Source organism: Sphaeramia orbicularis, chromosome 13 (assembly GCF_902148855.1).
Source record: "Sphaeramia orbicularis chromosome 13, fSphaOr1.1, whole genome shotgun sequence".
Classification (NCBI taxonomy): domain Eukaryota; kingdom Metazoa; phylum Chordata; class Actinopteri; order Kurtiformes; family Apogonidae; genus Sphaeramia; species Sphaeramia orbicularis.
The window spans coordinates 34115897-34137991 of NC_043969.1; the positions used below are offsets into that span (position 1 = coordinate 34115897).

The 22095-nt window shown below is 37.4% G+C and overlaps 2 protein-coding genes across 3 annotated transcripts in view; one reads left to right on the top strand and one right to left on the bottom strand.

Annotated features, from left to right (window-relative positions):
• Positions 1 to 1453: 1453 nt before the first annotated feature.
• Positions 1454 to 4124, bottom strand: hmgb1b (high mobility group box 1b). 2 transcript variants are annotated; one of them, XM_030152075.1, is made up of 5 exons: positions 3977 to 4124; positions 2698 to 2853; positions 2447 to 2592; positions 2160 to 2334; positions 1454 to 2036 (listed from the first exon to the last, which is right to left on the bottom strand). In XM_030152075.1, the coding sequence occupies exons 2-5, from the start codon at positions 2842 to 2844 to the stop codon at positions 1902 to 1904; spliced, it is 603 nt and encodes a 200-aa protein (XP_030007935.1). In that variant the 5' UTR covers positions 2845 to 2853; positions 3977 to 4124; the 3' UTR covers positions 1454 to 1901. The 2 variants fall into 2 exon arrangements, with proteins under 2 accessions (XP_030007935.1, XP_030007936.1); XM_030152076.1 differs by lacking the exon at positions 3977 to 4124 and having other exon boundaries at positions 2698 to 2870.
• Positions 4125 to 6088: 1964 nt separating this feature from the next.
• The window catches only part of LOC115431598 (WD repeat-containing protein on Y chromosome-like), a 37535-nt gene continuing 21528 nt past the window's right edge, over positions 6089 to 22095 (top strand). Inside the window, exons 1-14 of the mRNA XM_030152074.1 lie at positions 6089 to 6497; positions 7593 to 7674; positions 7762 to 7924; positions 8038 to 8194; positions 8413 to 8568; positions 8647 to 8808; positions 8898 to 8956; positions 15790 to 15873; positions 15998 to 16063; positions 16399 to 16629; positions 18036 to 18121; positions 18239 to 18331; positions 18422 to 18467; positions 18560 to 18606. Coding sequence (XP_030007934.1) covers positions 6485 to 6497; positions 7593 to 7674; positions 7762 to 7924; positions 8038 to 8194; positions 8413 to 8568; positions 8647 to 8808; positions 8898 to 8956; positions 15790 to 15873; positions 15998 to 16063; positions 16399 to 16629; positions 18036 to 18121; positions 18239 to 18331; positions 18422 to 18467; positions 18560 to 18606 — 1445 coding nt within the window. The 5' untranslated portion in view covers positions 6089 to 6484. The remainder of the gene's footprint in view (positions 6498 to 7592; positions 7675 to 7761; positions 7925 to 8037; positions 8195 to 8412; positions 8569 to 8646; positions 8809 to 8897; positions 8957 to 15789; positions 15874 to 15997; positions 16064 to 16398; positions 16630 to 18035; positions 18122 to 18238; positions 18332 to 18421; positions 18468 to 18559; positions 18607 to 22095) is intronic.

A 22095-nucleotide genomic window follows, 5' to 3' on the forward strand; every position in this document is an offset into this window, starting at 1 on the left:
GTCAGATGGGGAGTTCATTCATTCAGATTCAGTACGGTATTCAAAGGGAGAAAAGACGAAAGAAAAAAAAAAAACAACAAAAAAACTGTGACTCATAGATTTGAAAGAGAGCAGACCTGACATACTGGCACAAAATGTACTGTAGATGTGAATGCAGACGGATTGATACATTTACTGAACAACCGATTCTGGGCAGGTTTTATGTGATTGCATCACATGGTTCACTGACTGAGACCAGTAGGTAATTTCTTCTAAGAATAATAATAAAAAAGTAATCTAAAGGATGCAATCAGGCATCCATAGTGGCTTCATATTTACAAACACACCGGAGTGGGACAGGTCTTTGTGTGGCAAAGGGCAACAGCAGTGAGAACAGTCTGATAAATGGACATGTGAACCCCCTTTAAGTGACTGTGAGGCCACCGTGACTGTGGGACTGTCTCCAATTACAGCCAACGGCAACTTTATCCCAGTTTGGAATCAAAAGGGTTGGAACTTCGATTCACTGGGGAAGTGGGCACAGAAGCCACAAAGAGCACTTGTTTGAGGAGACAAAAACAGATGTTCAATGCTTAATAGTGTATCGTAATAGTAATAGTTACCACCAAATGTACATATATGGCTGCATATATGCATCAAAATAACTTGGATTAAACAGAACATGTAGTCTCTTCATGTATGTTATCAGTTTTCCCTACAACACTTAAATGCAACAGATTTTCCTCTGCATTCAAGCCAAAAAATTAAAAAAAAATTGAGTTACCGACCTTGTTTTATTGTATTTGGCATTAAACGGTAGATTTCATCCTATTATTTACCCCCACTTTGTGACTTTTATTTCTTGTGACACAAAACTTTAAATATTTCCTCAAATCACGTTCCTCATCAGACATAAGAAAAAAGTGGTATAGTTGTAATATGAAAATTTGACCTTCCACCTGTAATAAATCAAATATTGTGTGAATGTAGTTTTCCAACTCCAAATGCAATTTCCAAGACCTAGACTGCTACGAACCATGGAAAAAGCTTTACTGTAGCTCATTACAGCACCACCTTCTGCTTTAAAACTATCAAATCAGTCAATTTTCCACTGTAGACTGGAAGCAGCAAAGAAGCCACACAGATATTTCCTCAAATGAAACTAAATCTGTATAAAACTTTACTGCATTTAAAGACAAAAATTCAGTATGTTGCAGTTTCTATTAAGTGTCAAAGTTCCAGAGATGTCACAGGATAGATGTTTAAAGCTTTACACAAGCAAAACAAAAGCTAATTTATCTCAATTTCATAAATGTAAAGTTTTTCTCATGAAGTGGTTTCATTATTCATTTGTGGAATCTTCAGATGTGCATTTAATTATGATCGAAAAGCACCTTACACCATTTAATGTTTGTCATTTTTTTTGTCTAACCTTGAAAAACATGCATTCATTGAAGACAAAAGAACAAGTGCCTTAAAAAAAAGAAAACGACCTTTATTGAAGACATTCTTGAATGTCGACAGCTGCATTTGATATTAGAGTGGTATTCAAAGAACAATAAAAAGACATTGGGACAGCACATAAAAAAATATTTTTCAAAATAAGGGAAAATACACTACCAACTCAAAAATCTCATTTTTGAGTTGTAACATCTAGAGACTAATTACTTTCATACTGATTTGTAGTCCTCCTAAATTGTTACATATTATGGCAGGGATAAAGAACTACCACTAGAAAATCTTAAACAAAAAAAAGATATGTAGTGTAAACTTTACAAAAAAAGGAGAATAACACTGTACATCTTAAAAACATTAAATATACACATGTTCTTGTTCCGTTTGACTCTGTTTCAAGATGGTGAATTGAGTATATTAGGGTTATATGGCATAAAGAAAACTTCAGGTCCCATCCATTACGCAATCTACTCATCGTCCTCATCCTCATCCTCTTCTTCTTCCTCGTCTCCCTCCTCGTCTTCCTCTTCGTCATCGTCATCATCTGCTGCAGCAGCTGATCCTGAATCCACTTTTCCCTTTGTACGGTAAGCAACAATATCCTGTGGATAAATGGGCAAATGTTATTAAAGGTAATATTTTTACATAAAAAAACCTGCGATGTTTAGGTTTGTACCACAAATAATATACAGCTATCAGACTTCTAACGGTAAGCGTCTTCTTACCTTGTCATACTTCTCCTTCAGTTTGGCAGCTTTCTTCTCATATGGCTGCTTGTCTTCTGCAGAAGAGCTGTTCCACATTTCCCCCAGTTTCTTTGCAGTGTCGCCAATGGAAAGGCCAGGATTCTCACCTTTTACCTTGGGACGGAAGTCTGCGCAGAACAGGAAAAATGCAGACCTGAAAAGAGACAAAATTGGAGGAAAAAAAGTCAGTGTTCAAGCTGTCATAAGAGATTTATAGCTTGTTAACAGAAAAAAAAAAAAAAGCATCACAGAATGAAGGTACATACGGTGGTCTCTTGGGGGCATTTGGGTCCTTGAATCGCTTCTTCTTCTGGCCCTTTGGGGGAATATAGTTCTTCATTTCCCTCTCATAACGAACCTTGTCTTGCTTGGCCATGTCCTCAAACTTTCCTTTCTCTTTCGGTGACATTGTCTTTTGGAAAAAAAGAAATTTGTAAAAAAAAAAAAAAAAGAACATAAATTAGACTAAAAACAAATAAAAATGCATCAGCCACACATTGAGAGTTATGCATTTTACCTTCCATCGCTCAGAGCATTTCTTGGAGAACTCTGCAAAGTTGACACTGGCATCAGGGTGTTTCTTTTTATGCTCCTCCCTGCACGTTTGCACAAAGTAGGCATATGAGGACATTTTGCCCCTCGGCTTCTTTGGATCCTTCACCATATTGGCTTACTAAATAGGAGGGAAAGAATACGTGGGATTAGAGCCTTTCTGTGTATTAGTTGTAGCAATATCTGATATCTATTCCTGCTCAATTGTCTCTCCTGCTTTGTCAGTTCCATCTATTGTTTAAAATGGGGAGGTGGGAGGAGGGTGTCTGGGATGACAGATGATCCATTGTATGAACAGGCCAAAATGATGCTTCTTTAACTACTAATAGTGCAAAGTAGTTTAGTGTTGTTTTACTCCCTGCTTCCATTTAAAAACATGAAACAGCGGGCCGGTGAAAAACAAGCGTGTAATTTAATCTCGTAGCATCCAAATAATATGAGTTGCTTGTTAGCCGGCTGTAAGTGAATACATTAGCATTAGCTTTAACCGCCTTGATTGTTCGCTAGCTGTTAGCCATTATGCTGTGCTCTTGCTTTGTGTCTTCTTGCTCTTAGCGTTAGCATTAGCATTCAGGAAGGCTAGGTATGTTAGCGAACGGGCTAACCAGTGTTCATTTTATGAAACGATTATTAAAATGGCTGAATATATGGCTAACAATGGTTAGCAGCACGCTTTCACAGATCTAGTACATTCTGCCCTATTAGCCTCCCTAGTATTTAGCCAAAATAAGCGTTAGTGTGACTCGGTTTATTAAAAAAATACTTTGAAGGAAAGTGGCGGCAACCTTGCAGGAAACATATTCCGCCCATCTCTATGTAGTTGGGATACTTCAACAGCATCCAGCTATGTTAACCTACGTTCACCTTCTAGCTAGCATTAGCTTTTGTAGTAGCAGACCAATTAAGCTAGCTCCCATTGTAAGGCTAACGCGGCTGGGTATTTCAGTAAGCACAAACCGGAGACTTATAACGTTCATCTCGAGAAGAAGTACGGCATAATGTATATTTAGGTTTATATGCGGTGATAGCAGGGTTAGAGCAGTGTTGACCAACTACGTGGCTAAGTTAGCAAAGCAGTGCACAACAGAAGCAGGGACATGACGCTGCCTTAGCATCTTATTCACTCAGTCATAGAACTAACCAAAACACGAACAACGTCAGTGAGTAAACTACTACACACGTCCTGGCGCACAACATGTAAGAACAAGCCGCTGGGTTAATAAAAGTCCATTTATCATGCTTACCCTCCAACCGTGATATGAAGCCAACTGTACGTCGCTACGTCTCAAACAATGGGACGAAAGGCACCGTCAATGCGCGGTCTTTTGGCTCCGTGGATCCGTCTGTGTTTATCCTGCGTGTTGGATCCGGTCGGCGGACATTGGCTGCCGCCGCCTCCTTACAGTCTCTTATTGGACACTCGGAGTCTGAGTCGAGCTCGTTTTACGGTTGGTTGTCCGGACCGTGACGGGCTAATGGCGCTAAACTTAAAAACACACAGAGCCCCATGGTGAGTGAAAGGCAGCAGGCTTATGTTAGAGAACCAAGACCTCTGTGAGGATGTAAACAAGTACACCAACAGTAGTGTGGACATGAAATGTACACATATACAGTAGGATATGGGAAAACATGCTGAACCTAATATTTTAGTGTTCTCATAGTAGTTTTATTATAGTATAATAGATAGATAGATAGATAGATAGATAGATAGATAGATAGATAGATAGATAGATAGATAGATAGATAGATAGATAGATAGATAGATAGATAGATAGATAGATAGATAGATAGATAGGTAGATAGATCTTCATGGGTTAATCTGAACAAACTCTAAAATATACCTGGGGTTCACTGAAAAATGCAGGCAAATTCAAAATGTGGTGTTTTTTCTAAGCTCATGAAAAGCTGAACAACTGTAGACTATATAATGAAGTTTAAATAAGCTCAACTTTAGTCTGTATCAGCGGCTTTCACTATTTATTTACACATTTACAGAATGAAAGAGTCATGAATTAACTGAAAAAATATACGCTAGATAGATAGATAGATAGTTTGGTTATTTTTCATTGTTTACTCTAATATTATACTCTCTGTTTTGCATTTTTAAGTGAAAATCAGGTATTTCCCTATATTTAATGTACTTAGTTTGTGTAGTTTTTATTTCGAGCACATAGAATCAGACAGATAGACAAACAAAGAGTTAAGGATATTTCTTTTTTTTGTCTTTTTTTGTCATTTTTGCTATTTGTTAATGAAACTGTCTGGTCATTTAAAATAATGTGTTTCAATTCAATTCACACACAAAAAAGTAAAAAGCGCTGTGCAAGAATCCCAATTGAAAAAAACAGCCCCAAAATTAAAAATATCCTTAACTTTTTGTTTGTAGTGTAGATAAGCTTTATTAGACTCATGGCCCACATTAAAAAGCAAACAGATAAATACAAACACAATAAAAAAATAAAAACAAACCTCTATACTTTCAAGAGGCAGTCATACCAGTGTTTCCAGAACAGAGACATGTAACATACAGTACTATATGCAAGATTAGTCAGCGATAAAATTATGGTATTTTCTGAATGATTCAGGTGACACAAAAATTTGAACATCAGATTTCTCAACACAGCACACAATGAATTTACATGATTAGACATAAACAATTCATTGGCACTATCTGGGCTTTTTTTTAATAAGAGTCTTAGAGCATCAGTGTATGCCACTGTGAATCTGTGGAAGCTGGCCTTTTTATAGTTCAGCCACTAATGTGCTGTGTACAGAGGGGTGCAGTATGCTCTGAACAGTCATTTTCACCTGTACAGAACAAGACGAGAATTTCTGCGACAGTATGTTTTTGCTTGTGCGTACAACATCCGGCACTGACGATACAATACGATATAATAATAATAATAATAATAATAATAATAATAATAATAATAATAATAATGTAGCCTACTTCATATTAAAACTATATCTTAATAAGTAACATGATATTGACATAAAATAGAAATACAAATCTGGGATGTCAGACATATGGGATGAATTGAAAATGTGTGAAATGCAAAAATTACGCTGAATATATTAACAGCCAGGGTGTCAAAATCATTTTAGCTCAGGGACCACATCCAACCCAGTTCATTGTCATTATTTATTGCAGGGGTCCTCCAGATCTAAAATGTTTCCCTCTTCCAGCACACCTGACGGTTGTTATCAGGCTTCTGCAGAGCTTATCAGGCTTATCATTTGAATCAGGTGTGTTGGAAGAGGGATACATCTAAAACACGCAGGATAGTAGATCTCAAGGACCAGCGTTGGTGACCCCTGATTTATAGGTTATTATGTTCTTATTTTACTGGTCTGTGGCTATATGTGGCACCTGAACTAAAATGAGCTTGACTCCCCCTGATCTAAGTAATAATTTCAGCCCAGTTTGTCTCACTGGGACCCCTGCACAGCCAGGGTTGGGGCCAGTAGCTAACACAAATAAAACATCTATTCCAGTGCTGAAACTTTAATGTAGCTCCCCCCTGCAGAGCAGCTCACAGCAGGTTTTAAATGTTGTAGGTCTCCATAAACACAGTGCATAGAAACATCCTGCAGAGATCATTTCTACGGTCAGGAACACTGCCTTGAAGCACTGGCTTCTCAGAACACCTTAAGAACAGATTAAGAGCTTTCAATTACCCTGAAACCCTGGAAACTGAACATGGAGAGAGAATAACTCTACAACAATTATACTACCAACACAACAGTTCCCAATGGCAACCAAAGGTAATATCTATCTATCTATCTATCTATCTATCTATCTATCTATCTATCTATCTATCTATCTATCTATCTATCTATCTATCTATCTATCTATCTATCTATCTATCTATCTATCTATCTATCTATCTATCTATCTATCTATCTATCTATCTATCTATCTATCTATCTATCTATCTATCTATCTATCTATCTATCTATCTATCTATCTATCTATCTATCTTTTTTCAGTTAATTCATGACTCTTATTCTGTAAATGTGTAAATAAATAGTGAAAGCCGCTGATACAGACTAAAATTGAGCTTATTTGAACTTCATTATATAGTCTACAATTGTTCAGCTTTTCATGAGATTAGAAAAAACAAAATTTTTTGAATTTGCCTGCATTTTTCAGTGAATCCCAGGTATATTTTAGAGTTTATTCAGATGAACTCATAAAGACCCAGTGCTACTTTTATGGCAGTTCCCAAATAAATTTTTCTCAATATTTAACTTTTCTGAAGTGATTTATCACCTTTTTTTTAATAATATTATCCTCTGTATTTTGTGTTTTTTTTCAGTGAACATCATGTATTTTCCTATATTTAATTCACTAGTCATGTAGATGTTCATAGAAGCTCCGAGTAAAGTTGAGGGTTATTATATCAAAAACAGCAAAAACTGAAGAAAAAAGGACTTTTTCAACAAAATATATCATTTACTGAACATAAACCCAGTGTCTCCATCCACTGTCATTGATCCAACTCCATGGGTTTTACTGGTGAATCAATTTTGTAGAAGATGACGGTGTTTCCACGTTCACTACGGAGCCTCTGAACGTCCAAATGGGTCATATCTGATGACCATGAAAAGATGAAAATCTGCATTTTACACCAAATATTTAAATGGATTGATGGGTTTAATGCATCAACAGGTATGAAACAGTTTAGACCAGTAGATGGTTTTGGTCATTGGTGAATGTTTGAGTCTTTATGGGTTAATAAACAGATGTAATTGCTTTCTAGACTTGTACATGATGTTAAATATATGTAAGTGGAGTACTCTATATAGCCACTTAGATTTCAGTGTTACATTTCTGATGGTAAAAATGTTTTACATTAGAAAAACAGTGGTGGGATCCGTATGAAACATCTCAGAGGAGAGATTTTACCTACCGACCTAATTCATCTGCCGAGCTCCTGCTGTAAGTTGTTTTTTCTTCACACTTCTACACATGTACATTCATGTCTGCTTGTATATAAGTAATTGTTCATTTGCCCTTGTCGTGTAGGTGTCCCACGTCAACATCATTTATAGACTCCTTTTCACAATCTAGACCTTTTGGCTCATCTGTGTACCATGAGGATTTCAACTGGAAGCCAGCCTGTAAACCTGAATGCATCCGCACAGGGACAGCCTCAGGACAAAGGAGAAACAACCCACATCCAAGTAAGGTTGGTATTTACAATGTGTAAGCCTCAACTGAAAATTTCACATTTATTGCTAAATGCCATGCTCGACCTCTCACAGTCTATCATAACCTTTAAATCAAACTGTGTTCTCTAAGTCTTTTATGATGTGGAGGCTGCCAAGGGATGCAACCAGAAGCTCGGAGTATGTCAGTTTCCCTTGGAAATGTTCCCCGTCTGAGGGGGAGATTTGTAAGGCTTTGACAGCACAGTACCGCTCCACCTACAGATGTGACTTCATGGGTATGCCTCAAGGTAGGAGAGGTTGTTTGGTTTAGTCTGAGTTATGTGAAAATATGTGAAATCAGCTGAACTCCTGGTATTAAAGCAGACATATGTTCCCAAATCAAACCATCGCTATATTTATATGTCTCTCTGAACAAATCATGGCTCTCATCACATCTTGCATCTTGTTTTTTTTTCTGTTATCTTGGGGACTTGTTTGACAGATTGTGATCTCATTAATAACACAGAAAAACGACTGGTGCCTCCGTGCAGCAGACGTCGAGTGCCGACCTCTACGGACACAGAGATGAGGGACAGTTACCGTCAACCAAAGCAAAGACCTGAAGTGAATCACTGTCATTATAGCTGCAACATGAATCGTAGAACAGCATGCCGTGGCATAGGTACTGCATGCTCTAAAACCAGCAGCATTCACCAGTTAAAATGATTGCTTTTGTTTGATTTTCCTCTGTAATTTGCAGTTCCCTCTGTTGTGCAAAGACACGTCCTGACTCAGCAGAAAGACTCAGATCTGACAACCTACGACAGGTTTTGTGGAAACAGGGCTGCTAATGTTTCAAATCTGATAAAATCTCCGTTACCCCAAGAACTGCAGCATATGCAGAGAATTTTACCTGAGCAGGGTTAGTGCTGATCTAATCCTTTGGGCAACATTTAACGGTTTTGACAGAGGGGGACAGTAACTTATGTGAAATATTTGTTTGTGTTGCAGAGAAAGAAGCCGTAAAACCAGCGTTGATAAGAGGAAGTAATCCCAACAGCAGGAACAAGGTAAACAAACTTCCTGCTGTTGTAATAAATCCCTGCACCCCAGAGTGGATATCAAACTGGCCTGGACCTCTCTGAACCATTTATATGTTTTTCTGTATTATTCACTGGCTTACATATATGTATTGAATAATACAAGCAGACATATTATAATACATGCACTGTAAATCAAATATTCTTTTGCTCATTCTTGTGTGTAAGGGTTTGCGTTGTGTTAATTAAACACGTTTTGCCTGAAGAAAACACATTTATCTGCGCTCATATTTCATTGCTCCCACATGTGACATTACACGTTATGACTGTTTGCAGCTTGATTAGAAGGCCTTTGGTGCATTTATTTAATAAAGTCAACCTGCACAGAAGAAAGTGCCGACAGTAATAGAGTTTAATGAATCATTCCTCTGTTTAAACCATAAAAACCCAAACATCCACCAACGACCAGAATTGTTCACATATATAAAATGTTTAATACCTGTTGAGCCACTTATTCTACAAATACATGGAAATAATTGGTGTGATATGCAGTTTCTCATCTTTTCATGGTCATCAGATATGACCCATTTAGATGTTCAGAGACTCCATAGTGAATGTGGAAACATATGTAGTATTGATTCACCAGTAAAATTAATGGAGATTGATCAATGACAGTGGATGGAAACACTTATTTTATGCTCAGTTGATATATTTTGCAGGAAAAAAAAAAAATCTTTTTCTTTAGTTTTCTCTGTTTTGGATATAATAACCTTCAACTCTAATCTGATCTTTAATGAAAACAGAAGAGGATTAGGGCCACTGGGAAAAAAATTAGATTGAGATCCAATATATATATATATATATATATATATATATATATATATATATATATATATATATATATATATATATATATATATATATATATATATATACATACATACATACATACATACATACATACACACACACACACACACACACACACACACATATATATATATATATATATATATATATATATAGTTTATTATTATTCTGAGAAAGAAGTCAGAATTCTGAGAAAAAAGTCAGAATTCTGAGAAAAAAAGTCAGAATTCAGACTTTTTTTTCTCAGAATTCTGACTTTAGTCTCAGAACAATAATAATAAAAAAAAATCTTTAATAAGTCAGAATTCTGGAAAAAAGTCAGAATTCCAAGAGTAAAGTCAGAATTTTGAGATGAAAGTCAGAATTCAAACTTTTTTCTCATAATAATAATAAAAATATATATTGGACCTTAACTTTTTTTTTTTCCAGTGGCCCTAATCCTCTTCTGTAAATGACCATCTACATAATCAGTACATTAAGTATAAGAAAATACCTGATTTTCACATGGAAATGCAAAATACAGAGCATAATATTAGAGTAAATGGTGATAAATCACTTTAGAATGGATACAAATAGAGCAAAAATCATTTGGGAACTGCCACAAAAGCCACACTGGGTCTTTATGGGTTAATATTTGCTTGAGCATCTTTGTTTTCATTAATAGTGAACATAAATATTCATCAACATTAAGGAGACAAATGGAATGATTATCTGCATATTCTGATTAAAATATAGTACGACTGCCGCTGTAAGATGGTGACAAAGCTGTATTTATCTTCCAAGTGCAGGGTCTTGTTTTGCATCTTGGCTCAGTTGTCAGTCTTTGTCTCTTAGTTACCAGGGCCACCTGTTCTGCTCAGGTGTAATCTTAGACCGAGTGTCAGGTAGGCTCATGTGAGATCTGTCTGATTATCATTTTGTTTGGAAGTCTGTCTGAGGAAATGTGCAGCTGTAAAAAACTCTGAAACCTTTACGGTACAGAAACACAAACTGACAAGGATGCTATTAAGGAAAAGACTCCGCTCTACCTCAGCTTCAGGAAGATTAGAGACCCAGAATGTTCCCAGGTAATCTGCTATTTTTTGTCAACTGTCATAGTTTATCCAAAGTGTCATTTCATCTAAGCAGCAATTCTATCTTTAGTTCATGTTTTTTAATCTTTTAATCCGTGCAGGGAAGTTGTGTTGAGTCATTGTCTTGTTTATCTGTCACATATCCCTCTGTCTTGTTAAGAAAATGTTTGCTGTTGTCATGGAGCAGAAGTTGCCAACTGTGGCAGCACTGAGTAGATACCACAGCACACAGGTCCAGACACATAGTACCTCAACACCACATTCCTAAGATTTCTGCACCTGTGTGGAACTTGTCTTCAGCGAATTGTATTTACTGCACAAAGTCTAAATGTACAGTACAGTGATGGAAAAACCCCATGCATTTGTGATATATCACACTTTGAATCACTCTTAAGTCATTGAATTCTGCTAAGTATTGTTCCATTTTCCAAACCTACATGCTCCCTTTTGCATTTGTACTGTTCCACAAGGTCAAAACTGGATGTTTCAGCAAGATAATGAAACGCCTCCAAGATATGATATGTTGAAACTGCCAAGAATTTAGCTTTTTCATTTTTTCCTGTTATTTGTTTGTGCCTGTCTGTTGCAGCCACATCTTTCAAACACAAAAAAACAATTTTCTGGCAAATATTTCATGATAATATGTGGAATTGTTTAAAACTTATTTCCACTACTGTATGTGTTTCATTTAGATTTCACACTTTTTTTTTTATGAAGGGCGATAATAATTCATAATAACAATTTACAAGAAGTCACAGTGTGTGCGTTCAATAAAAAAAACAAACCCTCTCCGACTCCTCCAGCATCCTTTTTGAACTGGGAAGTCATGGAGAGACGACCAGACACCCCCTGAAGCCGGGTTATCAGGGTCAGGAAGCCGTAGATGCCTTCTCAGCGGCAAGAAGACTGGGTGGCAGCGAGGGGAGGAAAGAGCAGCCTGAGTGGTTGGTACGAGAGCTGCTCAAACAGAACAGGAGAAGACACTCGGTCACACTTGGAGATAAGGCTGAAATCATTAGACAACAACAGCACAGTATTGATTCACTTCACAGTCTCTGCAGCTTCAAGGTACGGTTTGTAAAACATTTTCCAGAGTGTGAAATGTAATAAGTGAATGTGACCAATTTAATTTACACCCAAGATATTTAATGCCCCTAAAGCCTGATTCTGTCCCCCCCCAAAAAATACAGCTTTTAGTTTTGCAAAGTTCCTAATATTTGCCTCAAGGTGTCACTAGAGTCCTACTATGTTGCTCTTCTCAGTAATCAGACCTTTCTTAAACACAACTGCGACTGAATCAAATCTCACCAGCAGAGTGAAAGTGAGGTAATGCCAAAAAATGCCATTCTAAATCAAGCTGATGTTCAATTTACTTGCTGCTTGACAGCACATTGGGCAGCACAATCTATACAGTGCAGGATGTTTCAAGGGAAAGTAAAACAAACACAGTAGCTGGGGCCAACTACTTAAAGGTCCACAGCAGATTCAGATTCAAGCTTCTAAGGTGGCAGGGATGATGGAGTTATGTAGGAAGTATGATGCAAATGTGCTGGATGAAGTTTGTCAGTTTCAGTTGCAGGTGTCAGTCATACTTCTTTGCTTAATGCAGTGGTTCTCAATATTTTTCTGTCAGGATGAAAAATCTCCAGTCCCCCCTCAACCCCAACAACATTATAACAGTGGAGCAATTACAACTTTTATTCATTCATTCATTCATTCATTCATTCATTTGTTTTTAGCAGAAGTAAAACAAAAAAAAAACTAATGGCAGAGCAAATACGTTAATAAAGGTGATCAAGACAAAGTAGCAATTGTCATGTACACTAATAATAACAAAATAAATTTAATGTGTACTGCTCAAAAAGGAGTGGGAAGAAGAAAACTTATTGAATCCCACCCCCTTCTCACATTTATACAACATAACACATCACTTTTGCTTCCTTAATGATATAGTAACATCTGTTCAGAGTCCTAATAATGTAAACAACCCATAGAAAACAGATCTAAATGATAGTCTGCATAACTTATAAGACAATAATAATAATAAAATAATTTTTAAAAAATCAACAATAATCACATACGAACAATGGTAATAGAAGTGACACATACCGACAAGATAAACAACGACAAGCATATTGAAAGAAACATCAGTATCGTAACAATACTTTTTGCTTTTCCTTGAATAATTTGTTGTGCAAATAAAAAATAACTGGTTTTTGCTTGAATATAACAAATAAACTCAACAAGACTGCCCCCTTAGACAATATTTTTCCAAATAAAAATAGGAAATGTGCAATTATCTTACAACTATGACAATAAAGATACTTTTTCTTGGAACAGCAAACACATTTTGGTAACAAAGATGAACATTTTAACAGTATCAGTGCCTGCAATGAGCCTGTTTCCATTGCACATCTCAGAACATTAAATTGCAAACTGTACAAACTGTGCAAAAACAGAAGCATTGCACATTTTTCTTTTCCAGTCCAATCCTTGTCCATTCTCCAAACCTAAACTCTTTGTCTAGTCAAGTGACAGATCTCCATGGCAGTAGATTTGTTTGTTGTTTGTTGTCCCTAAAATGAGTCCAGGGTGCTCCAACGCTAAAACATTAGTTTCACCTGCTACATGTTCTAACCTGAGAAAAAAAAAAAAAAACAACACCTAGGAGTGATCCTGCCCCTGCAGTTTGAGAAACATCAGCTTAATTTAATCAGAAATGCATCATAGAAAATAACAAAACCAGGCTCAAAGTTCACAGTTATGCATTTCCAACTCATTCAGAACTTCCATCAGTGGTTACAGAATTTTCTCCAAAGTAAAGAAGACATAAGGAAGCCACAAGTCTTATAAAATACCCATGTAATCAGAGTGTTTATTCTTTTTCTATGTTATTGATAGATTAAAGAGTGTCTTGGATCAAGGATATTATGTTGCTTGGAAACCATGGCCAAATGAAGAGAAGCCATTAGCCTGGAGAGCACAGGCTTTTATCCAGCCTTGTGCAAACCTTCTGGAAAAATGTCATAGTTGGCTGTTTTTACTGTGGTGTTCACAGTCATTAATAATCAGAGGTGCTGCTTTAAACGTGTACGTTGATAATTATATGGTGATGAGTGTGGAAATGGAGTTGTAACCTCTCCTGTACTAACCCTGTGTTGCATTTTTAGCTCTCAGAATGTATGAACTGTCTGGTGAGTGGACTGAAAAAAAAGGTGTTTTTACTAGTTTCAGTGGCTCAAGCTCAAGCATGACTTTATTTTAAAACATTTTCTGTTATATTAGTTGGCTCTTCACAACTTTTGTCATTCAAGTATGTTGTACTGAGTACTATTCTTCTCTTTCCAATGAGGTGGATGAAAAGATATCACTTGAAAACCTCCAGAGACTCAAACTGGCTTTTGAGGTACTGTAAATAGACACTTCATCTTTTTTAACCCATAAAGACCCAGTGCTACTTTTGTGTCAGTTCCCAAAAGAATTTTTCTCTCTATTTTAGTCATTCTTAAGTGATTTATCACCTTTTATTATAATATTATCTTTTGTATTTTATGTTTTTCAGTTAAAATCCAGTATTTTCCAATATTTAATTCACTGATCATGTACACAGCAAAAAACAGAGTGTCAATTTAACTCTTAGAGAGTTGAATTTAATGCTATTTCAGATAACTTTTGGTCCCACTCTAAATTAGGGTAAATATTTACTCTATGGCCAGTGTTAAATTTTCAGAGTTAATTCTAATCAATTCAGTGTCGAAATTAACAATGAAATGTGCAAAAATATTTAACACTGTGGTGTTTTCACACTGTTAGAGTAATATGATTACACTTTCTAGAGTTATTTTTTACTCCAAATTTAGTTTAAAAATGACTCTATAATGTGTTAATATTGAAACAATGTAGAATTGCAGGGGTTTCCAAGGTGGGAGTCACGAGATGTTCTTCAGAAATTTCTTAATATAGCTCTTGATTTGTAGTAAGAGTTTAAATGTATGATTATAACACTTTTAATCTGATGGGACAATTATTGCTCCATACAATTCAGTCACATCAAAAACTGCTTGTATTTTGGAAGATCAATATCCATTCATTACTTTTGCATTCATAACTTCTTGGCGGCAATCAGGTAAGGCATTTTTCTGCTTACAGGTTTGACTAATGGTGTCACATTAATAAAAAAATATACATAAAAAGGACAATAAACATTGTAAAACAGACACATTAACCTAAATAAACATTAACATAGACTCCCCTTGAACCCCTGCACATAAAACAAAACACAATGAGTAAAATGTCAAGTACCCACAATGCAATGCAGCAGAGTGGCACTAATCATTACTCTGTAGAGTTGAATTTTACGTTGCATCTGTGCAGAACTTTACACTGACTTTTAACTCTACTGTTAGAGCTGATTTACTCTCCATAGAGCTAAAAATACTCTATCTAGGTTAAAATATTTTGACTCTGAAATATTGACACTGCATTTTTTTAGTGTGTAGATGTTCATAAAGCTCAGCGTAAATTCAGTGGTTATTACATCAAAACAAGTCACTTTTTCAGCAAAATATAATTAACTCAGCGTAAACTAAGTGTCTCCATCCACTGTTATTTATGAAACTCCATGTGTTTTATTGGTGAATCAATCATGTAGAAGATGACAGTGTTTCCATGGTAACTACGGAGCCTCTGAACGTCCAAATGGGTCATATCTGATGACCATGAAAAGATGACAAACTGCATTTTACACCAATTATTTACATATATTGATAGGATTTGTGGATCAACAGGTATTAAACAGTTTAGATCAGTAGATGCTTTTGGTCGATGGCGGTTGTTTGGGTCTTTATGGGTTAGTCACACACATTCTGTTTCTCACATCTGTAAAATCTGACAGTAAATATATTTTTTTCCCTCAAAAAGGAATTTGAAACAAGTGGCTTCAGATCCATCGATGTGAAGATGTTTAGCTGTGTAATAAAAAGGTGCCTTGGATTGCCAAATGCAGTAAGTCTTTATCTCCTATATTGTAATTAAAGCCTTAATGCTTTTGCACTTATCTGATCAGTAACCCATTTTTCTATAACCACCATCTTCATGTCATTGTTCTTTAATCTTTTGTTCTGTACAGAGTGATATGCAAATTAAAGGGTTATTTAAGAAGATTGATTATTCAGACCAAGGAAGGATTTCATGGGTGAGATGAAATTTCTTATGGAGCATTCAGCCCTTTTAGTCAGTGAAGGGGAAATTAGTCCTGTTATAGCTCTTCTCTATACACACACTAGCAGGAATCTACAGTGAAACATTAAGTCAGCCTCAGAATTTAACAGAATTTCTCTGCAACTTTTACTCTTTGGCTTTTAAAAGAGGAAAGCGGAGCAGCCTTTTACTTCTTTCACGGGCTAAAGGTTGAAGTGATTATAAAGCTGAAAGATTATGTCTGTGTTTAGCACTAATGGAGACGTGGAGATTAAGATTTCTCGATATTGACGTCTGTGGTGTTTGTTTTGCTTCTCTACATGAATACAGAGTGACTTCTGCACACACATGCTGCAGGAGCACAAAGAGATGGAGGAAACTGTCAGACGCAGTAAGCAGGTGGCTTTCACTCTGCCGGCTACTATGAAAGCATTGTGTCATGGCGTTCCAGTTGTAAACATCCATTCCACGCATGATGGCACCATTATAACAGTGTGTGAAGATGGAGCTGTTTGCTACTGGAGTCCTGAGCTTAAACCCCAGAAGACAAAACACATGTTTGTAGGTTTTAATTTAGATACACTTGCTGGCATGTACAGGGGATATTTCAGGGTGTTAATGCTGTCATTCACTGTCATTTCAACTGTATATGGGAAAAACAAAACAGTTACTCCTCATCCTGCAATGCACAGGTGTCAAACATGCAGCTCGTGGGCCAAAACCGGCCCACCAAAGGGTCCAATCTGGCCCGTGGGATGAATGTGTGAGATAAGAAAATTACGCTGCAGATATTAACAAGCAATGATGTCAAAATCATTTTAATTCAGATTCCACATACAGACCAATTCGATCTCATATGGGTCAGACCAGTAAAATACTAACATAATACCATAATGAAAACTGCAAATTTTCTCTTTGTTTTAATATAAAAAAGTAAAATTACGTGAAAATATTTACATTTACAAACTATCCTAAGGATAGGCAAAAAATCTAAGCTTTTGCCTCTACCCCATTCCTTTCTTTGGTTTTTATGTTTATTATAATTATTGTACTAAGTGTGATGTTTACTGGGTCGGCCGTGGCTCAGGAGGTAGAGCGGGTCGTCTAATAACCGAGTGGTTCGAATCCTGCTCTGTCCTAGTCATGTGCCATTGTGTCCTTGGGCAAGACACTTCACCCACCTTTCCTCCAGTGTCTGGTGCCTGCTTACTCACACTGGTGTGTGAATGTTTGGTGGTGGTCAGAGGGGTCATGTGGCACAAATTGGCTGCCATGCTGCCGAAAGCCTGCCCCAGGGCAGCTGTGGATAGATATGTTGTTTACCACCACCAGAATGTGAATGTGAGAGTGAATGAATAATGGATCACTTATGTAAATTGCTTTGAGTGCCTTGAAAAGTGCTATAGAAATACAATCCATTATTATTATTATTATTATTATTATTATTATTATTATTATTATTATTATTATTATTATTATTATTATTATTATTATTATTAATGTACGAACTAAAATAAACCATTCATTCATTCATTCATTTATTTGATTAAAAATGTGAATAACTTGAACAAATGTGAACAATATGAAATGTCTTGAGAGGTAAGAGCAATTTTACCAATATTCTGCCTGTAAATATTTTGTGTATTTGTAAGTGTAATGCCTGTGTGTAAATGATAAACTGAGCCATGATATGGTTAAAATTGCACTCATTTTTCTCAAGAGATTCCAGGTTGTTCATGTTATTCAGATTTTTAAGGAAACTTGGTAGATCTAAACATTTTCATGATGCACTTTTACTTTTTTCACTGTTATTGTTTTACTTTAGATCATATTGGGCTGAATGTGGCCTTTGAACTAAAAGGACTTTGACACCCCTGCTGTAATACAATAGTATAACAACAAAACTACAAATTCATTCACTTATATTCATTTAGATTCTTGCGTATGTATTTATTCGTGTGTCGCAGATTGAAGGACCTGCAAATAGGAAGTCAAAATGGGCAAGTGATTTTACTGTGATGACTGAGAACAACAAGCTGCTGATTGGCACAGGGTAATATGAGGCGAAAGATTAATAAGGCATTTACTGAGTTCATTAAATCTCCTTGTTAACTGCAGATTCCAGTCCATGCCGGCTTTGTTTATTGTGTGTGTCTTTGCCGTACTGCAGTGACAGAGAGATCCAACTTTATGAGCTTTCCACGCTGGAGCCTTATTGCCAAATCAATGCGCTAGAAACGGTGCCTCTGACATTAGACTGTGGGTGAGCAACTAAACTGCATGTTTACATCACATTCCAAATCTGCCAGTATGTCCTGATGCTTATGATGGTTTATATTCTTCCTCCTTACAGCTACACTGATCCAGATACTTGTTGTATTCTGTATGGAGACACTGAGGTGAGTCGATAAATAGAAACCAATCCAATTATAAGGTGACAGTTATTCGGAACTGACACTGACATGGGCTAATTTTTGCTTTTGTGATCCAGGGATGTGTGAATATCATTTTAATATCCTCCGTTGGAGATACCCTCAGGTAAATTTACTACAGCTGCTCACTTATTCACAAAATTAGTACAATCTGCACAAAAATGACAAAATAAAAAATATAAAAGCGCTAGTAGACACTGTAAATAAAGTAAAATAATGTCAAAAAATTCCAGGCATCTTTTCTCCAAACTCTCTGTTAGCAACTCAGAATCAGTGATTAGACTCTTTGATATCCTACGCAGCCGGTTATCCAAAGTAAAGTCGGCTTAGCCTGAAGGAGATGCCAACTATTAACAACCAATCAGAATTGTGTGCTTTGTTGTTTCCTTTCCACATCATGTTTTGCCTGATCAAAAGGAATTAGTTAGTGGGCAAAAAAGAAACAAGATGCTTTCCTATGAGTGGGAGCAACACTTGCAGCATGGTGATTCCCGAGCAGAAAAACATGCAGTCGTGTTGATGAGCAGAAAGGATGGGACCTCCTGGGGTCGACTTAATTGGCATGACAAGCATGATTTGCTGAAAAATGCATAAACACAAAATTATGACTGCATGTACCGCACAGCTTTTACAGAGGGAGATGAATCATAACAGCAATCATACAAGCCTCTAATAATTTTCTTTTTTTATTGGTGATTTGTTTGACTGGACATGTTTTATTAGTGTTCCTCAATGAATTTTCATACCCATGTCTTTGTAGAAAAATCTGAAATTTTGTGAAACAGTTGCATAAGATTAGATGCAAAATGTGTATCATATGCGAAAAACACTCAGAATAAAACTTATATTCAGTTCTTTTTAGTTTTGAGATTCAACATGCAGCTCCATATACCATAATGCACAGACTGTGTTATTTAACCCATCAAGACCAGCCTCCGACGACCAAAACCATTTACTGATCTGAAATATTTAATACCTGTTGATCCACTAATCCTATCAATATATGTAAATAATTGGTGTAAAATGCTTTTATTCATCTTTTCATGGTCGTCAGATATGACCCATTTGGATGTTCAGAGGCTCTGTAGTTACCGTGGAAACACCATCATCTTCTACAACATTCAGAAAACTTTATTTATCCCATACGGGCAATTCATTTGCAGCTTACCACAGACATCAGTCAACATTCAAAGAGCCATGTGACAAACATGAATCAGTATACAAATACAAGATCATTGGAAGGCAACTACAAATAAATGCATTAAATAATCAACAATGAATAATCAATAAATACCAATGCAGGATAAAAGACTAAAAGACCCTGTTGGTTCTCCTAACATTAAAAAATCTCATATAAAATGACTAAAATGAGTGCTGTCAGAGTTTAAAAATTGATTCACCAGTAAAACTCATGGAGTTTGATTAATGACAGTGGATGGAAACCCTTGTTTTATGTTCAGTTAATGATATATTTTACAGAAAAAGTAATTTTTTTTTCTGTATTAATGTTTTTGATATAATAACCCTCAACAATAATCTGAGCTTTTATGCACATCCACATGATCAATAAATTAACCATGTAAAGCATGAACCATTAAATCACTGTCAGAAAATTCCAGTTCGTTGAAACTGGAGCCTTCTGAACAACCCAAATATATATATCTATTTTTTTCAAATATCAATTTCCATGTATGAGTTTCAATTTTGCATCATATTTGATCCATCGGGTCTCAATGCTCAAATATTATTATTTTTGAACAAACAAAAGCATAATTTAACACAAACATTAATTTTCTGAACCCGCTTTATCCTTATTAGGGTCACAGGGTTCGCTTGAAGCCTATCCCAGCTACATAGGGGCGAACACCCTGGACGAGTCACCAGTTTGTGCAGGGCTGACACAGAGATAAACTAGAAAAGCACAGACCCCCCCCACCCCCACCCCCGATCACCACTAAAATTTAATCATTTGTTCCTTGTGCCAGTATCAACATTTCCTGAAATGTTCATCCAAATCCGTCCATAACTTTTTGAGTTATCTTACACACAGACAGACAGACAGACAAACCAACGCCAGCAAAAACATAACCTCCTTGGCGGAGGCAACAATTACCCTCACATTCACAGCTATGGGGCATTTAGATTAACCAATTTACCAATCAATGCTCTATCAGAACCCACGCAGACACGGGGAGTACATGCAAACTCCACACAGAAATCCCCATCCCACCCCCTCGACTGGTGTTGGAATCGAACCCAAGACCTTCGTATTGTGAGGCATGAGTGCTCACTCACTGTGTGAGAACATGGAGCCGATGCAGTGAAGCGGAAAAAGCCGAGTGTAGAAATGACGCACTCCATTGTTTGCGTGCGTGAAGTGCAAAAAATTCCCACCACCCCCCTGTGAGTGAGCAGCGCTGAACCAGCCAGGTATGCCCGTGAAAGTAAACTTCACCTTCAAAGCCAGACAGTCCTGTTACTGCATAGCTCAGACAGACCCTGTCTGGCTGTCAGGACATCCCTTGCCACCACACTCACAGGGGTACACAATATGAAATGAGCCGAAGGGTACTTATGCCACACAATTTGGGTCGACCTTTTCACTCAGGGTGTTCTTGAACACAAACTATATAAAAAACATCAGGATGATTAAACTTACAAACTGACCGCTGTGAGAATACATCTACTGATGCCTCTGGACACATCTTCAGTGATGTTCCTGGAATCACTGGGTGTTTCGGGTCTTTCAACATCATACACCCTCATCCAGGTGACCCAGCCAGGGCTGATCAGACCCCGGCTTGTGTCCAGATGGCAACTAGCTACCATGGCTCCATGGTTTTCCTCTCTTGAGCCACAGCCATCTTGAGGCTCTCTCTGCCGCTTTGGTGGCATTGCAGATGGCTCTCCTCCTACTCTCTCCCTCGATGCCCAGGTTACTGAAGGCTCTGGCCAAGGATTGAGCCGCAAAACCCCTGCATCCCACCTCCACTGGGAAGCACCTTGCCTTCCAACCAGCCTGTTGACAGTCGCTGATCAGTCCTGTGTACTTCGAGAGCTTCCTCTCAAAGGCTTCTTCTATCCGATCTTCCCACGGGACTGTCAGCTCCAGCAGCACGGCTTGCTTAGTGGCCTCTGATAGTAGGACGATGTCTGGGCGTAGGGTGGTGGCAGCTATATGTCTGGGGAACTTCAGCTCGAGGTCCACCAGCAGCTGCCAGTCTCTTGCGGTGGTCAGGATGCCAGTTGGTAGTCTTCTAGCCGGGATTGCCTACTCCCCAGCTCTGACAAAGGCGATAGTTTTCTTGGAGGGACGGGACCGTTTTGCCCACTCAACTCCAGTGCTGATGGCTTCAGCGATGGTTTTCAGGACTTGGTCATGCCTCCACCGGTACCGCCCTTCTCCAAGTGCCACAGAGCAGCAGCTGAGGATGTGTTCTAGGGTTCCTTTCTTAGAACACATAGGACAATCTGGTGACTCTGCCAGGCCCCATGAGTGCAAGTTAGATGGACTTGGAAGCACATCATAAACTGCCTGGATTAGGAATTTAATGCAGTGAGGCTCGGCTTTCCAGATTTCAGCTCAGGTCACTTT

Excerpts from the sequence above, each read along its gene's own strand:
- hmgb1b (XM_030152075.1), bottom strand. The coding sequence starts at position 2,844 with ATGGTGAAGGATCCAAAGAAGCCGAGGGGCAAAATGTCCTCATATGCC. Across the intron at positions 2,593-2,697 it reads AATGCTCTGAGCGATGGAAG|ACAATGTCACCGAAAGAGAA; the intron begins GTAAAATGCATA and ends TTTTTCCAAAAG. Across the intron at positions 2,037-2,159 it reads TGAAGGAGAAGTATGACAAG|GATATTGTTGCTTACCGTAC; the intron begins GTAAGAAGACGC and ends ATTTATCCACAG.